The sequence below is a fragment of the Protobothrops mucrosquamatus genome, unplaced genomic scaffold, assembly GCF_001527695.2.
Source record: "Protobothrops mucrosquamatus isolate PMUCROS unplaced genomic scaffold, P.Mucros_1.0 scaffold8, whole genome shotgun sequence".
Classification (NCBI taxonomy): Eukaryota; Metazoa; Chordata; class Lepidosauria; order Squamata; family Viperidae; genus Protobothrops; species Protobothrops mucrosquamatus.
This window is the reverse complement of record NW_015386395.1, coordinates 353,871-371,619: the sequence shown is the minus strand read 5'-3', so window position 1 is coordinate 371,619 and position 17,749 is coordinate 353,871. Positions and strand designations below refer to the sequence as shown.

The 17,749-nt window shown below is 47.6% G+C and overlaps 1 protein-coding gene across 1 annotated transcript; it reads right to left on the bottom strand.

Annotated features, from left to right (window-relative positions):
- Positions 1-1,182: 1,182 nt before the first annotated feature.
- On the bottom strand, positions 1,183-16,679 carry LOC107282535 (myeloid-associated differentiation marker homolog). The gene is made up of 2 exons (XM_015810328.1): positions 16,671-16,679; positions 1,183-2,639 (listed from the first exon to the last, which is right to left on the bottom strand). Exon 2 carries the CDS (start codon positions 2,626-2,628, stop codon positions 1,723-1,725), a length of 906 nt encoding a protein of 301 aa, XP_015665814.1. The 5' UTR covers positions 2,629-2,639; positions 16,671-16,679; the 3' UTR covers positions 1,183-1,722.
- Between the last annotated feature and the right edge of the window lie 1,070 nt (positions 16,680-17,749).

Below are 17,749 nucleotides of genomic sequence, written 5' to 3'. Positions count from 1 at the left end.
TGTTTAACTCTTACTTAAATGCTGCTCCACTGCTGTTGTTATCTTTCAGCCTGGCGTAATCACAAATAAGTGGCTTTCCATTTCCCCAAATCAAAGAGTATTCCTTGTAACCTCCTCAACTTTTTGTTAACTTTTGAAAGCAAAAAAAAAACCAACCAAAACCCCCTGCTTTTTTTAGAGTAAAGTTACTGCAAGCCTCAACAGCTCCTGCATAAGTCATTTTGCAGGACATGGGTGGATTTCTATTACAGATTTACAGGCAGACATGAACACATTACCATACAATTAATTCCTCCCCAGCAACCATGGAGAACAAACCCTCCATAGTGGTGCAAAGCTAGCCACTCCTCCAGCACTGCTTCTGTACAGTCCCCATTCATCCCAATGGAAAAATGCAAGCAGCCAATGGCTCTACTGTAAACATCTATCTTTCCCCCAAAAATTATATATTCATAATGGAAAACAGCAAGTATATTTGGTAAGGGCAAAGAGTTCCATCATCTTTGCAAGATGACAGAAAGAGGAACTCAATATTTTTAAGGCACTAAAATGGAGGAATATATTTTTTTTAAAGGCTAAATAAAATATGTACATCAAGAATGCTCTGAATTCTTCTTTTCGGCTAACAAAGTTCCTATTTTTGCTGCATACTTTCCCTCTGAATCTGACTGATGGTGGCTGTTGGCATGCATTTCTGAAGTTAGTAGTCTGGATACAGTGTGTAGCCAAGGTGGCAAAGACAGAGAATGGGGAACCCTAACTGCAAGCTAAACAATTTAAGGAAAATGCTAGGAAGTGGATTCTTGCAAGAATACAGGTAGTCTTCAATTTACAACCACAATTGAGCCCAAAATTTCTGTTGCTAAATGAGACATTTGTTAAGTGAGTTTTGCCCCATTTTACGACTTTTCTTGCCACAGTTGTTAAGTTAGTGACACGGTTGTTGAGTGAATCTGGCTTCCCCATTGACTATGCTTGTCAGAAAGTCTCAAAAGGGGATCATATGAGGCCAGGACACTGCAACCGTCATAAATGTGAGTCAGTTGCCAAGCATCTGAATTTTGATCCCATGATCATGGGGATGCTACAGTGGTTGTTAAATGTGAAATATGGTCATAAGTCACTTTTTCCAGGGCCGTTGTAACTTTGAATGGTCACTAAATGAATTGTTGTAAGTTGAGGACTACCTGTATCCTGGAGTGTAACAAATGAGCATCACAGCATTCTTCCAACAAGGATAGTGCAGCCCCCCCCCCTCAGCTTTTTTTTTCTTGACTGGCACCTGCAATTCCAACCACCATCACCACCATTAATAGCCCTGAAGCTCCTGACAAACTATACTGGTGAAGATACATACATCGGAATAGCCAAAGATGATTAGGCAGAAACATTTGTGAGCCATCCCAAGCTCTACATACAACAAATGATCATTTGGCTATTATGTGCAATAGACCTGGGATGGAGAGAGGAAAAGAATTATTGTGTAGCAAGCACAGAGCATGAATCCAGACTGAGAGCAAGGAAACTGAGAAGGCTGGAGAGAAAGAGTGCAGGAGAGAAAAAGAATGAATTAGATCAGGATTGCAGGCAGAGGAGAGAGACAGAAGAAAGGAACAAATAAAAGCAAAAGAGAGAAAAGCATGACCCCTTCCTCTCTTTCCCCTTTCTTCTTCCCTTCTTTTGAGCACTGCTGCCTTGATTCGCCTTACTGCCAGCCACTGTCTACCCCTGGATGAATATCAGCCGTGTAGAATACACCAGGTCACCAAGGTACACCAGCAGATTGATAGCTGTTAGAACAGCTACGGTAAGCCTCTTGTCCCAGTCACACATGTTGCGATTTCTACAGTATGAGGGTCGAGATGGCTGTCCCTGATGTTTTCTGTCAAAGTTGTAGATAGGCCAAATAATTGTGGCAGTGGCATACATGAGCACAGCCAATAAAGTGTAGCCGCTGAGGAATTTGTTGAATGGACATGGCAACCAGCCAGTGCATTCGCCAATGCAGAGGATAATCACCACAAGGGATAGGATGAAACAGATACAATAGACCGCCATGCACCACTTAAGAGCATCTGGGTCGTCATAAAGAGGTGGATCACTTATGAAGACAAAGATGATGCAGGCAATGAAAGTCTCCACCACCTTCAGCAATCCTGGGACTGTCGCCATGTAGCCGGTCACTTCTCCTGGCTTAGCTCTGGTTATGCTGACCTCGGTGAGGTAAGCTATACAGGCTAGGCAAGAAAACACAGTGGCAGAAATGCGGTATCCCCGTTCATCATTAGAAAGATTCTGATTCCGAATGAAGAGCATCGGGTAGATGATGGAAGCAGACAGACACATCAGAGTAGCATACATGGCGAAAGTGATGGGGAAGTTCTTCCAAGAGACCGGCATGCGATGCTGAAGGCCAGCAAACTCAACCACCAAGATGACAATGGTGATGGCAAAGCAGAAGCACCATGAGAACATGCACCAGTCCCCATTGCGGCCATTCCAGGCACCCCGGTTGGCCACTAAACTGAAGGCCACACAGGTGAAAAGGGCTTCCAGGAGGCGAACAATGCCCAGCGTAGAGGTCAGGGCGCTGGTGTTGCCCACCGATTTTGAGCGGGTTACTGGCATTGTGCTAAGATCTAAGGAAGAGAAGAAAGACACATAATGCAAAACTTTATCACATGAAAATATACAATTTAGAATACATTTCCTAAATTTAGGGCTAAGGAATATAGAACAGTGGGCAGATGTAGGAGATAACCAGACTTAGCCTGAGGGAGGGGTCAAACACATCATCAGTCATGAGTCCCCGCGTGCCCACAATAGATCTAAGTCCAGCCTACCTTGAATGCCTCTCTTATCACCCACTCATTTCCCTTAACCGCCAGTTGGTCAGATTATTGCAGAGAGCTTAAGCTTGTAATGAATCTTTATATTCATTTGAACTGCCTGAATCACCTGATTTCCCCGGTGTTTGACACTAGCCTTCTCCAACCCTGCAGCTTTTAAATAGGTTGGATTCCCTGTCTTACCGTTCCCAACTAGAATTCCATTCTTATCTTCCCTAGTAATAATCCAAAATAACTGCAGGACTACAAATTGAGGAAGACTAATTTATGTACTGTTGTCTCCTGAATACAGTAGAAGTGAGAGCAGGGATGGGAGAAATGTATCACTCCAGCTTTCATTGGACATGATCCGACGGCAGTCCCAGCCAGGATGGATTACAGATAGTCCTTGACTTACAACCATAACCAAGCCTAGAATTATGGTCATAAATTGTGCTGGTTGTTAAGTGGATCAGCTCGTCCAATTTTACAGACCTGTTTTGCAGCGGTCGTTAAGGGAATGCCATTGTTGTTAGGCAAATCCACTGTCCACAATGGGTGTTGTTGTTTTTTTGCTGAAACCAGAAGTAACCACCACTTTCTGGCAAAAAAACATCTAAATCCTGGTCACGTGACCATGGGATGCTGCAAACACAACCCAAATGCGATCATGTGATGGGTGGAGGCCATCAGAACTTTGAATCTGGATCGTAAGTAGCCCTGGGGAGGTACATTGTAACTTTGAATGGTTGCTAAGTGAACAGTCATACGTTGAGGCCTATCTACATATGAATTCTAGTCCAGTGTCTGGAGAATTAAAGAATCACAGGGCTGGAAGGCACCTTGGAGCTATTCTAATTGAACACCCTGCCCACAGCCGACCTTATTACATCCCTGACAAATGACTGTCCAATTTTTTCTTGAAGACCTTTAATAATGGACCACCCATAATTCCAGGAAACAGGCTGTCCTATTGATTAATTGTTCTCACTGACAGGAAATTTCTCCTTAATTCCAGATTGGATCCCTCTTTAATGAGCTTCCACTCACTGCTTCTTGTCCGGCCCTCGGGTGCTTTGGCGAATAAGCCAACCCCCTCCATCATGGGATTTCCCCTCAAGTTTCAGAAGACAGCTATCATGTTACCTGTTGTGGCTCCGTCTTGTGAGCCCCTCTTATCGGAGGAAGAAGGCTCTGAACATGAAGGAGAGGAGATGGCCAGGCTTCCCTCTCCAGGACCCTCCTCTTTGGCAATGCCTCAGGTGTCTCCCGACGGAGAAGTGATTGACCAGGAGCCAGGTGGTTCTGAGATTGGCCAGGAGCCAGGTGTTTCTGAGATTGGCCAGGAGCCAGGTGTTTCGGATAGTGAGGAAGAGAAGTTGTGGCTGGATCCACGCCAGCGTAGGAGTGACAAGTGTGCGCAGCAGAAAAGGAGACGTGCCAGAGATTAAGCTGAGTCACTGGACCACACCGCACAGGCTATAAAAGGGAGGTGGTGGCCATTTGGACTCTGTGACGGACAAAAGCTGAATCTCTGGCGAAGTAGTTTGCTGTGGACTTAATTTTCTAACTGTGTGTATTGTTTTTTGTTCTCTGAGTAAAAGTCTTGGCAGGCAGCTACGAAGCTGCTGCCAAGTTTTCTTATCTGTGATTGAAGTGTGGAGAAGTTCTTTAACCCTCGGCTGGCTGTTTGGGTGTGTGTGTCAGACGGGGACAGAACATCTTGTCCGTCACCCGAACATAATCCATCGTTAACCCACGATGGACCAACAGCTGCAGCAGCAGGTACAGCAGCTGATGGATGCCAATCAGCTCCTACAGCAGCAAGTGGCCCAGTTAAATGCTCAACTGACTTTGGGAAATGCTCCTGCAGCTCTTCCCCCCCTCCTCCTCCTCCCCATTCGAGATGCCCAGTGAACGTGCCAGAGAGATTTTCTGGGCAGACAGAGCTGTTCCCGGCCTTCATGGGACAATGCCAACTCTTTATGGCGATGAGGCTGGAGGAGTTTCCGGATGATTGGGCTCGGGTGGCATTCGTGATTAGCTTCCTTTCTGGCTCTGCCGCCCGATGGGCCACGCCCCTGTTGTTGCAAAACAGCCCATTGCTCCTGGACTATCAGGGCCTTTTGCAACACCTGCGGGTGATGTACGAGGACCCCCTGCGCGTTCAGACGGCAGCAAGGCGCATCAAGGACCTCCGCCAAGGAAAGCGCGCCCTGCAGGACTATATCGCTGAGTTCTGACTCCTAGGCCAGGACTCAGCTTGGAATGAGGCGGCGTTGATGGATGCCTTCCAGGACGGCCTCTCAGACGATCTGCAGGACGAACTGGTTCGGGTGGAGGTGCCTCAGACCCTCGACGCCCTGGTGCTCCAATGCCTGTGCATCAACGCCCGCCTTCAACAGCGACGGCCTCATCGGCACCTTCCGGAACCACCGACAGCTTCGGCACCCCCGCGTTTCGCACCGACAGTACCCCGGACCACCCCATGCTTTGTGGCCCCGGCTGAGGAGCCCATGGAGCTCGGACCAGCTAGACCTCAACTGACAGCCCAAGAGCGGATGCGGAGACGCCAAGGGGGATTGTGCCTCTATTGCGGCGAGGCTGGACATTTTGCCGCCTCGTGTCCCAGGAAGCGGAGTGGGGCGCTTAAGCCTGTTCCGGAATCTCGGCGTGACCAACTGGGAAACAGGCCAGGCCTGGCCTAGGGGAAACCCTGGGCCAGGCACGTAACCATGCCCCACCAGAGTCGGCGACTGTGGACTGTGAGCTCCCTCAGCACCTGATTCTGGACACCCGGGTGTTGTTGGCCAATCGGTCGGAGGGGCTTCAGGCACATGCGCTGGTGGACTCCGGGGCCACGACGAACTTCATGGACCAGGCCTTTGTGGCCTTTTTTAAGGTTCCCTTGGTTCCGGTGGACCCTCCGTTGAGGGTTGAGACTATCGATGGGCGGGAACTCGTGGCAGGGCCCATCAAATTTGCTACCCAGCCCTTGCGCCTCGCCTTTGGGAACCACGAGGAGGCGATCCAGTTCTATGTGATGGCGGACCTGCATTTTCCATTGGTCCTGGGGTTGGCCTGGCTTCGGGCCCACGATCCTCAGGTGGCATGGTCGAGAAATGCCATCTCGTTCCCGAGCCTGCAGTGCATCGACCATCTCCGCCACACCTGTGCCGGCCAGGACGTCTCTACCCCGGCCGTCTCCTTGCCTCCTGAGCTGATGCCCTTCGCCGATGTGTTCAGCGAAAAGGAGGCGGACCGATTACCCCCGCATTGACCCTACGACTGCCCGGTGGACCTGCTGCCCAATGCACCACTGCCTGCGGGCCGCCTGTATTCCATGTTGGAGCTTGAATTGGCTGCCCTACAGGACTTTATGGACAAGAACCTGGCCCGAGGGTTCATCCGGCCTTCATCCTCCCTGCTCTCGGCCCCGGTCCTCTTTGTGAAGAAGAAGACAGGGGATTTACGCCTGTGCTGTGATTACCGGCGCTTGAACGCCATCACAGTGCGGAATCGCTACCCCCTGCCGCTCATCCCGGAGCTGATGGAGAGGTTGCAGGAGGCCTCGATCTTCACCAAGCTCGATCTCCGAGGGGCCTACAATCTGGTATGCGTGAGAGAGGGGGACAAGTGGAAGATGGCGTTTGGCACCCGATACGGCCACTTCGAGTACACCGTCATGCCGTTAGGGTTGACCAACGCCCCCGCGGTCTTCCAGCACCTGATGAATGATGTGTTTCGGGACATGTTGGACCGGTTCGTGGTGATCTACCTGGACGATATTTTATTCTATTCCCAGACCCAGGAGAGCCACCTCCAGCATGTCCACCAGGTCCTGCAGCGCCTGCGGAAGAAACAACTCTATGCGAAGTTGGAGAAATGCTACTTCTTCCAGACTTCCATAGAGTTCCTCGGGCACATCATCACCTCCGAGGGCATCGCGATGGACCCGCGCAAGGTGGAGGCCTTGCGCAGTTGGGAACCCCCACGTCAGGTGAAAGACGTCCAGCGTCTGCTGGGGTTCGCCAACTATTACCGGACATTCATCCCGGCCTTTGCCACCCTGACCTTGCCGCTGACCCAACTCCTTCGGAAGAAGGTCCCGTTCCAGTGGGGGCCCCCGCAGCAGCAGGCCTTCGAGGTCCTCAAGCAGGCCTTCATCACGGAGCCGGTCCTGAGGCATCCCAATCCACACTGTCCGTTCGTGGATGAGATGGATGCGTCCAATGTGGCGATTGGAGCGGTACTGCTACAGGCCCCGGTGGATGGTGGCACTCTTTTTCCCTGCGCTTATTACTCCCGGAAACTCAATCCTTCCAAGCGCAACTACACCATCTGGGAAAAGGAGTTGCTGGCTATCAAGGCCACGTTCGAGGCTTGGCTGCATCACCTTGAGGGGGCCAGACACCAGGTGGAGGTGCGGACGGACCATCGGAACCTCGAGCACCTCACGACGTGGAAGTTGAACCAGCGGCAGATCCGGTGGTCGTTGTTTTTCGCCCGGTTCAACTTCCACGTCGTGTATATTCTGAGCAACCTCAACCAGAGAGTGGATGCGCAATCCCGCAAGCCAGAATACTTCTGCCCCAAGGATTCCCTTCCCCCACGGACGGTGCTGCCAGCAGAATCCTTGGCCGCGATCCAGGAACCGGCAAACTTGCGGGCTCGGGTGCTGGAAGCGCAGCGCCGTGATGACTGGTCACAGCAACGGAAAGCGGAAGTCAGCCCAGCGTCCCCATGGACCTTGGAGGAAGGCTTGCTGAAACACCAGGGCCGGCTGTACGTGCCCACAAGTCCGCTCCGAGCCCTCGTCATGAACCAGTGCCATGACAACCCCGCGGCGGGGCATTTCGGCCTCTTTAAGACCTTGCACTTGGTGACGCGGACTTTTTGGTGGCCTCGGGTACGGCATGACGTGCACGCGTACATGACGTCCTGTGCGACGTGCCGACATGCCAAACCCGCGTCCGGCCCACCGCCAGGACTCCTCCAGTCGCTGCCGACACCGGAGAGACCGTGGGGTGCCATCTCCATGGACTTCCTAACAGATCTACCACTGTCCGCCACATTCACGACCGTCCTTGTGGTGGTAGACATGCTCACCAAGATGGCCCATTTCATCCCGTGCCGCGGACTGCCATCAGCCCGCACCACGACCTGTCTGTTCCTGCAGCACATCTTTCACCTCCATGGCCTGCCAGACAGGGTGGTGTCGGACTGCGGAGCCCAGTTCACAGCCCACTTCTGGAAAAGCCTAATGGCCACGCTGGAGGTGCAGGTGTGCCTGTCATCATCGCACCATCCGGAGACTGACGGGGGCACGGAGAAGGTCATTGGCATCCTGGAGCAGTACCTCCGCTGTTTCGTCAACCAGCAGCAGGACAACTGGGCCGAGTACCTTCCCCTGGCGGAGTTCGCCTTCAACAACTCCCAACACACCTCCACCCAGATGACCCCGTTCCATGCCAACGTCAGCTACCATCCACGACTTTTCCCGTTGTCCATCTCGGATTCCCCTGTTCCTGAGACCCAGGACTTCCTCTTGGAGCTGCAGGCGGTGCAGCAACTGGTGAGGCGGCAGCTGATCCGAGCGAAAGAGGACTATAAACGGGTCGCTGACTGCTCCCGACGGGCAACGCCACCGCTGGCAGTCGCAGATCGGGTGTGGCTGTCCACGAAACACCTCCCCACGGACCGGCTGGTGAAGAAACTGGACCATCATTTTATCGGTCCCTTCCTCGTCGAGGCAGTCATCAGCCCGGTGGCCTATCGGTTGACCCTACCATGCTCCATGCGGATCCACCCCATTTTCCATCGGTCCCTCCTGGTCCCTGAGGCCCCAGCGAGCCATCTCCGATGCCTGACGACGCCTGCCCCCCCAGCCACAGCCGATGAGGAGGACATCTCGACGTACGAGGTGGACAGTATCCGGGACTCCCGTTGGCTGAAGGGGCGCTTCCAATACCTCATTGCCTGGAAGGGATATGGCCCCGAGGTTTTCAGCTGGGTGGACGCTTCTTCTGTTCAGGCCCCTGACCTGGTACAGGCCTTTCACGATCGGTTCCCGTCCCGACCACATCCCGACCGGCAGACCCGGGGGAAGGGCCCTGCAGTGGGGGATAGTGTTGTGGCTCCGACTTGTGAGCCCCTCTTATCGGAGGAAGAAGGCTCTGAACATGAAGAAGAGGAGATGGCCAGGCTTCCCTCTCCAGGACCCTCCTCTTTGGCAATGCCTCAGGTGTCTCCCGACGGAGAAGTGATTGACCAGGAGCCAGATGTTTCTGAGATTGGCCAGGAGCCAGGTGTTTCTGAGATTGGCCAGGAGCCAGGTGTTTCGGATAGTGAGGAAGAGAAGTTGTGGCTGGATCCATGCCAGCGTAGGAGCGACAAGCGTGCGCAGCAGAAAAGGAGACGTGCCAGAGATTAAGCTGAGTCACTGGACCACACTCCACAGGCTATAAAAGGGAGGTGGTGGCCATTTGGACTCTGTGACGGACAAAAGCTGAATCTCTGGCGAAGTAGTTTGCTGTGGACTTAATTTTCTAACTGTGTGTATTGTTTTTTGTTCTCTGAGTAAAAGTCTTGGCAGGCAACTACGGAGCTGCTGCCAAGTTTTCTTATCTGTGGATTGAAGTGTGGAGAAGTTCTTTAACCCTCGGCTGGCTGTTTGGGTGTGTGTGTCCGACGGGGACAGAACATTACCCCCTAAAAACCAGGGGTATGCAACCTTGGCTCTTTTATGATTCATGGACTTCAACTCCCAGAATTCTTGAGCCAGCATGGCTCAGCTTGGAAACCTCTCCCTTTCCCCTCAGCATGGCTGGCTCAGGAATTCTGGGAGTTGAAGTCCACGAGTCATAAAAGAGCCAAGGTTGCCTACCCCTGCCCTACACCTTCTCTTTCTTAGGTTAGACATGCCTAGTTCCCTTAACCTTTCCTCACACAGTTTAGCCTCCTGAGCAGGGGTGGGCAACTCTGGCAACTTTAGGACTTGTGGACTTCAACTCCCAGAATTTGTGAGTCAACCACAGGTCATAAAATTCCCATACTAGCCCACCCCTGTTCCAGAGACTCAGAAAGCTCACAAGCTAGATGTCTACAGGTAGTCTATCAACATCTGCCTATGGGCAACGTGGATGTCCTGTGATAGCAACTGTTGGACATCAAAATCTACAAAGGAAAAAGAGGGTAGTTCAACTAAACATAGACAATTTAATTTTATCCGTCTATTCTGAGGTTTATAATGTTATTTATGTATGCTATTCCTATGGGGGTTGGATTTATAACTAGAGTTCTCCAGATAATATATAGTTCTTATCTTGATTTACAGTACTTTTTTTTTCAGATTTGCTAGCTCACTAAATGCAAGTAAAGATTCTCAAGAGCAAAATTCTCAACAGGAGATAGAATCTAGAATTGGCCCAATATTTTACTGAGGTAACTAAAGAGTTACACTTACAAAAATTGTAACTTGTAACTCCTTTGATAAACTTCAGTTAACTTAAACATTACCCCAGCCTGGCAGATGACCCTTGGGCTAAAATTGACTAAGTTCACCTCTCTGGCTCCAGTAGAGAAATGGAATTTCCTCAAGATAAGATAAATCTTTTCTGTCAAATGCTCCACTTTGATGCCAGACAATTGCATGTCATAAAAAGGATCTGCACATCTAAGATCACCCACCACAAAAGGATCCTCTCTGGATCTCACATACCCACAGGGCAAGGGCATCTCATTTTACACATTTTAATAGGCTTCACATCAACTTCACACCAGAACCCCTTGTCACTATGATCCTATCATTCTCAGTTGGCCAAGAGCGGCTGAATCTTCCTTTTGCTGTCTGGCTCTTGGAAGAAAATCCTGTCTCTACTTCAAACCATCGTCCTGCATTTTTCACTGGGTAACCCAGTTTGGAATCAGATCAAGAAAATTCTTATAACGGACTTCAAATAGGTACAAACTAGTAACAACGTGCAAAATAAAGCTGTTTCCTTTTGTAAATGGAGATAAATCTTCCTGGCTTACACAGCATATATTATGAGCTGGCTATAAATAATGGAAACTGAAGTCGAAAAAATGCAGAGGTTGGAGAAAGCTGAGTGGTATATTGCCCACCCAAAGCTGATATAGCACCTTCCTATTAGGTTTGTGGCAAAGTAAGACGCAATTGGGAAATGGACAAGAATTTCCGGTGATAGTTACCTCAATTTGTCTGTGTCTCACAATTACATTACACACAGTGGGAATTGCTATTTTTCAAGCCAAGATTGAGAAACATGTACTTCCTGCAGAAGTTGAAATGCACGGATAGTAACAAGGGCTGAGAAAGGGTGGAGACTTGCACAGGGGAGGGGTAGGAGAAAAACTGAGTTATCCATGTAAGGGCAGGAGAAAATCCCTTTTTGTCCAATGTTGGACATTTGGTTTTAATCAAGCTCTGCTTCTGAGCTGAGGAGGGTGGGGGGAGGAGAGGAAAGAGAGGGAGGAATCCCAGGCTTTAAGCCAACTTCACTGTCTCCTTTCTGAGCCATCTCCCAAAAATGCAGCCCGCCCTTCCTTTTCCCTCCTGCAAATCCTGAAGCAAGGATTTCCTTTCCTGTCAGCTCCAAAGTCAGAAATGTCTCCTAGCAGCTCCTTTCACCAGGTTGCAAGTGATAGGTAGGGTAGCCTTGTCCTCTCTGTGTATGGCAAGAAGAAAAGGAGAGCGAGAGCAGAAAAGGAGAGAGAGAGAGAGAGAGAGAGAGAGAGAGAGAGAGAGAGAGAGAGAGAGATATGTTTGAAAGTAAATTTTAAAATGGCTTTTAATTGCCTGTTAGCACTCACTATATGAAAACTGTGTAACTGTAGAGGATATTTTGCAAGAGGGAGAGATGTTTGAAAGTAAATTTTAAAATGGCTTTTAATTGCCTGTTAGCACTCACTATATGGAAACTGTGTAACTGTAGAGGATATTTTGCAAGAGGCCCGAAGCGCACACAGCCATGCTGCTTCCCTGGGGACTACAAGGGGGAAATGGGTGACAGAACAGCGGATTTTGCAAAGCCAGGCTAATCTACAAGCTGCTGTTTTGCACACAGTCAACTCAAGAGGAAGAAACTGTTAGACAATGTCGTTGTTTTTTTCAGGTGACAGAAAAACAAATTGCCTGAATGAATCCTGCTATCTTTTCCCTATCTTTGCACTAAGAAAATGAGGGTAGGATTTATCAATGTTCTTCAACAGGCTGTTTCTAACTATACAAAGAGCTTTCTTGATAACTTCAGACTTGTAACCTTTGATCTGCAGCCTGCAATGGAGCAATCTAGAATAAATAAGATTGTTTTCGATTTGAGGCTACTGTGCATTTGAGTTGATTCATAACCTTAACATTTTTTACAAGCACACTCTCTAACCAATACCAAAGGTAAAATTATATATACATCTCTCTCTCTCCACTCCTCTCGTGTAAGATGCATTTAAATTACTGTTTGTATCCCACCCTTCTTTTGCTGGTGTACGACTGTAATAAAGGTTTGATTTAATGCTGAAGGTAGAACAAAAACAAAATTCTACGTGCAATTTTACCGTATTCGTTCTCTCACCCTGCAAAATACATTCAAAGATGTACATACACTTGATGAAGGAACCTGCAAAAGTCAAGTTCATCAGTGACTTTATAACATCATAACAGGAGCAGAATTTAAAGGAAAATATAACCGCCATCTGAACAATAATGGATAAACAACTAATCAAGGAACATCCTCATGTAATGTTACAAACAGTCTGGACAAAAGAGAGAAAAAGAGAGATTGAAATTCATATTTACTAGTGGTAACGCTGACAGTTATTGAGAAAATATTCAGCCACCGTGCACTGGTGCAAAAAACCTTGAGCGAAGAAGAGGGGGCAACGCCCAGGGTGTAGGAATACTTCTTACACACTGCAGGATACAATTGAAGCGTTGTCTCAAGTACAGAAAACTCAAGAGGCAGAATCTTAGAGGAGGTGGTTCCTGTTTCCTGTTCCCTAAAATCCCCCAGAATTGTGCCCACAAAAGCAGAAGAAATGGAAAAGAGCAGAACTCACTGGATAAAATGAGAGTTGAAAAGTAATGTGAGTGGATAAGTAGAGGTGATTCAGAGTATAGGTAATCCTCGACTTACAACCATAATTGAGCCCAGAGTTACAGTAGTAATGTGTGTCGTTCATTAGTGACCACACCCAATTTTACTATCTTTTTTTGCACGGTCATTAAGCAGCAGTTATTAAGCAAATGGAATAGCCATCAAACCCATTATGCCCAGTGAGGATTTTTGTTGTTGTTGTTGGAAACCAGAAATAAATGCTGGTTTCCAGCCAAAAAACCCAAAACAAAACTCCAAAAATTGCAGAACACTGCAGACAGATATGGATGCTACCAAAATGTAATCAACTGATCACAGGGTGGGGGTGGAAGATTACTTGGATTGTAATTGCTTGGCTTGTAATCTGGGGAGATCTGTCTTAACTTTGAATGGTCACCAAGTAATCAATCTTAAATCGAGGACTTCCTGTATCTAAAAGCTAGGGAAGTCTCTATCCTTGCATCTCTCTAGATCAGTGTGTCAAAGCAAGAACATCCAATGCTAACATTGGATGTTCTTGCTTTGACACAGTGTTTCTCAAAATCATCAACATGAAAATGTGTGGTATGATGGCTGGGTAATTCTGGGAGTTAAGTTCACACATCTTAAAATTCCTAAGGTTGTGATACCAAGGGGTCACTCCTTTCTTTTACGTGAACTGTTGCTTTGTAGATTAAACTATAGAATATATTTTACAAATTAAACAGATTAAACAGACTTCAGTTGCAACAGCCAAGAAATAGCTGTTGTTTATTATTATTTACTGTCAAAGCCCAAGGGATTTCTTATCTATCCTTAAAGAAATATGATTTCTTAGTTTTCAAAGCATGGCATTAGATTTTTAAAGGTTATTGTATGAGGAGAATTAGTGTTTTGGAAAATCTGTTGAAAAATCTGTTAGTTTTGCCCCATGGAACGGAATGTGGCTGGTGCATGTTTGCGTCCTCAACTTAAGACCACAACTGGCACCCAAAATTTCAACTGCTAGACAAGGCAGAGAATCACACCCGATTTTACTTTTTTGGCCACAATTGTTAAACTAATCACTTTGCATGTCAGAAACCAGCTGGGACAGTCACAAATGGCGATGACATGACTTTGAGATGCTGCAATCATTGAAAATACATGCCAGTTCGCAAGCATCCCAATTTTGATCATGTGACTGTGGGAATGCTGCAGCATTGTATAACAATGTTGTAAGTGCAAGAACTAGTTATCAGTCTCTTTTTTAATGTTGTGGTAATTTTGAATGGTTGCTAAACAAATGGTTGTAAGTCAAGGACTACCTACAGTGGTTAAGGCACCTGGCTAGAAACCAGGAGAGTGTGAGTTTTAGTTCCTCCCTTAGGAATGAAAGTTGGCTAGTTGACTTTGAGCCAATCACTCTCTCTCAGCCCAGCCTACCTCAAAAGGTTGTTGTTATGGAGAAAATAGGAGGAGGAAGGAGTATCACATATATTCGCCATCTTGAGTTATTTATAAAAATAATAAAGATAGGATTTAAAAAAAAATCTTTTAAAAAAGCATCATCATGCTCTAGTAGTGCAAGGTTTTTCAAACTGTTTTCTTCCCAACCAAAGATTCCGTGATAACTTGATGGAGCTCCAGAAGAAATTAAGAGGAAAAAAAGTTCACTCACTCAATCACAGTTTATTTTCTGTCACAAAAGCTTTGCCTCTTGATTGAAGGGTTCCAGGAAAAAAAAAATCTTAACAAACAGGTTCCACAGCCTGGAAATCTTTGAAACTTTCTGCCTTAGTGGATAACAGAAAGGCTACCAAACTGGGCTGCAAAACTCTGAAAGACCAATAGATGGCAGCAAAGAAATCTAGAAAATGTAACTATTGGCTGCCATCTAATGGTTGTTTGGATTTTTGCAGCCTAGATCTAATAGTCCTGTAGTTATGTAGTAATCATATTGCAATACCAACTAGGGAAGCGGGGATGAATTAAAAAAGAAACAATGCTTATCAGCCAAAAGTGTTACTATGTTATAAACAACTAACAACAGCATAGAGCAAGGAGGAGAAATCTTTACAGTACAGATTTCTGTTTTCTGGAGTTTTGTCATAATGCTACCAAAAATAGGCTAAGGATAACTAAGCAAAAATATGCATCTTGCAAAAATAAGATCTTTTTTAAAAATACACATAGTGGTTCCTACTATCAAGCATCTTGTGAACTGGGAGCATTCACAATGAAGTACATGACATAAACTTATGGATGTCAGTCATGTCACACATGGATACATCCCCTTAGTAAAATACCTCTCTTCTCCTGACAGAAAAATGTATTCAACAATACAGCATGTCTCTGTGTTGCTGATACAAATACACATTTTGTTATTCCATAGTGTCCCATCTACTGTACAATTATCCTCTGCTCTCATTAAATGCTGCCCAGATTGTGTTTTGCATTGTAACATGCACAGCACTCAAGACAGCACTTAGATGAAGCTTCAGTCTTGATGTGGGCCACACCTAGGATCCATTACAACATCCTTGCCTCACCAGACTAGCTTTAGGAAATATTGATCTTTTGTCCTGAGAAAATATTGCAGTACAGTATTAATAGAGAGACAGACACATCTCCCTTAATTAAAACTTTTGTGGCACCAAAAGAGCTGCATTCTTGGGGGGGGGGGGAATGGGACCCTTAACTCTGTTCAAAGCTTTTTTAAGGGCACCCATTATTTTCATATACTGGCCAACCACAAGGTTGCACATTTTTTTCCTGTTATTCCTTGACAGTTATTTCAAGGTATACTACCTTTAAATCTGAAGGATCTATTTAGTTAATGCATTGAACAAAAGTTTTCACAGACTTTGTTTGTAAACCTGTAGATTATGTAATAAAGCTGTGGGTGACACCATTTCAGCTAGGTTCATTTCAAAATCTCTTCAGAATTTGTTTATGGAGAAATCAAGCCTGGGCTATCTTGAAATCTTCGCTATTTCTCTCTCTCTTTTTTTTTTTTAATAAACCAGGAGGTGTCCAGCCTTGGCCACTTTCAAGACTTGTGGACTTCAACTCCCAGAATTCCCCTGGGATTAAAGTTATCAAGGTTGGACACCCCTGCTTATACACTTTGCTGCTCATTTGTTCCATTAAAACAGCCTGTTACACACACTTCACTGACACAACACAGACACACCATATTGCCAAAGCCACACTGGCAATGCATGCGTCTCCCCATTAAAAACAAAAAACAATACCTCCCTGGTTTTGCCTCCTGCTGCAAAATTAAATCAAGGGGGGGGGGAGGGGCTTTTTCTTTTTTCTTTTTGCAAAAGGGAAAATCCGGAATGGGGCGCCCTGACACGGCAACCTCCCCCAACTCCCTCGAAAAGCAGCCCTGCAAAAAGGTCGCGCGCGCGTGTGTGTGTGTGTGGGGGGGAGCAGCTCAGCAAACGCACTTCATTTCCTCAGAAACACTCAGCAATTCCCCCCCCCCCACACACACACCATTTCTAGCCTAAATATTCTCTCCCGGCCCAATTTGGCTTTAATTCTTTGAATTTCCCCTCAGAAAGCAGGACCACACCGAGCGGGTGGCTTTAAACTCTGGACGCCCCTCAGTTGCACACACTGTTTTTTTTTGTTTTCTTTCTTTCTTTCCTTCTCCCCCTCAACTTTTAAGAGCCCCGCCCCGCGGCTGCCTGAACTCCTTCTGAACTCCCCCCGTCCCCCCTCCCCAGCCCCGCTGTTCTTCTCCCAGCGCCCGTCTTACTTCCAAGGCGGGCGGGCGGGCGGGCGGACGGAGAGTCTGCACCGACGGAGCCTCCTCGCGCGGGGCGAGGCGAGCTAGCAAAAGATGCTCTTCGTCGGACCGAGAAGACGAGAAGCGCCCGGGTTGGGTGGGTCGAGGCGGGAGGGCAAGCTGGGTGTGGCGCTAAAGCGCCGGAGAAGGAGGAGAGGAAGAAGGGTGGGCCGTGGGCGGACGGAGAGGAGAGCTGAGGGGGTCGGCAGGAGCTCTGTTTGTGGCCGTTGCTGCTGGCGACCGGGAGCAATAAGAGTGACGCCAGCGGACCCACCCGAAAAGCAGCTTGGCTGGAGCCGAGCGGTGCCCACGTGTCTTTTGCACGGCGCTCCAGGTTGCCCTCCAGTTAAACCGGCTGCTCTGTGTCTCTCGGCGTTGGGAAACCCCAGCTTACCAAATGTGGATGGCTCAGGGAGGGGGAGGGGGAGGGCCCCCCCGCTGTTCACTGGGGTTCATGATTTTGAACGGGCCGTTTCGTTGGCGGGTTGGGAATAGAGTTAGTCCTCGACTTACAACAGTTTATTTAGTGACCGTTCGCAGTTACAATCGACTTACGATCTTGAAAAGAATGCTTAAGCTGTTCTTTAGTCTGAACTTTTGAATAATATGGTTTTTTTATCATTACCCTGGACTGCTCATTTCTGTTTGGCCTTCCAAGGGAGCAGAAAGATTACCATTACTGAGTGGTGATGTGTTGTTGGTTTAGTTCAGTGTTTTTCAAAAGTGGCAACTTTAATGTGTGTATTGGGGAATTCTGGGAGTTGAAGTCCACACATCTTAAAATTGTCAAATTTAAAAAGCATTGGTTTAGTGCAGGGCTTTTCAACCTTTTCGCCCATTGTACCACTTTTAGGATATGGCAGTATCCGAGTACCACCAGCCGCCTAGCAAGGTGTCAAAAACTTGATGACCCCCCCCCCCAAAAGGAACAAAGTGATAAAGTACAGGTAGTCCTCGACTTACAAGTTTGCTTAGTGACTGTTCGAAGTTACAATGGCACTGAAAAAAGTGCCCCCCAAGCCACCGCTGAGCAAGACACCTGCCTGCCC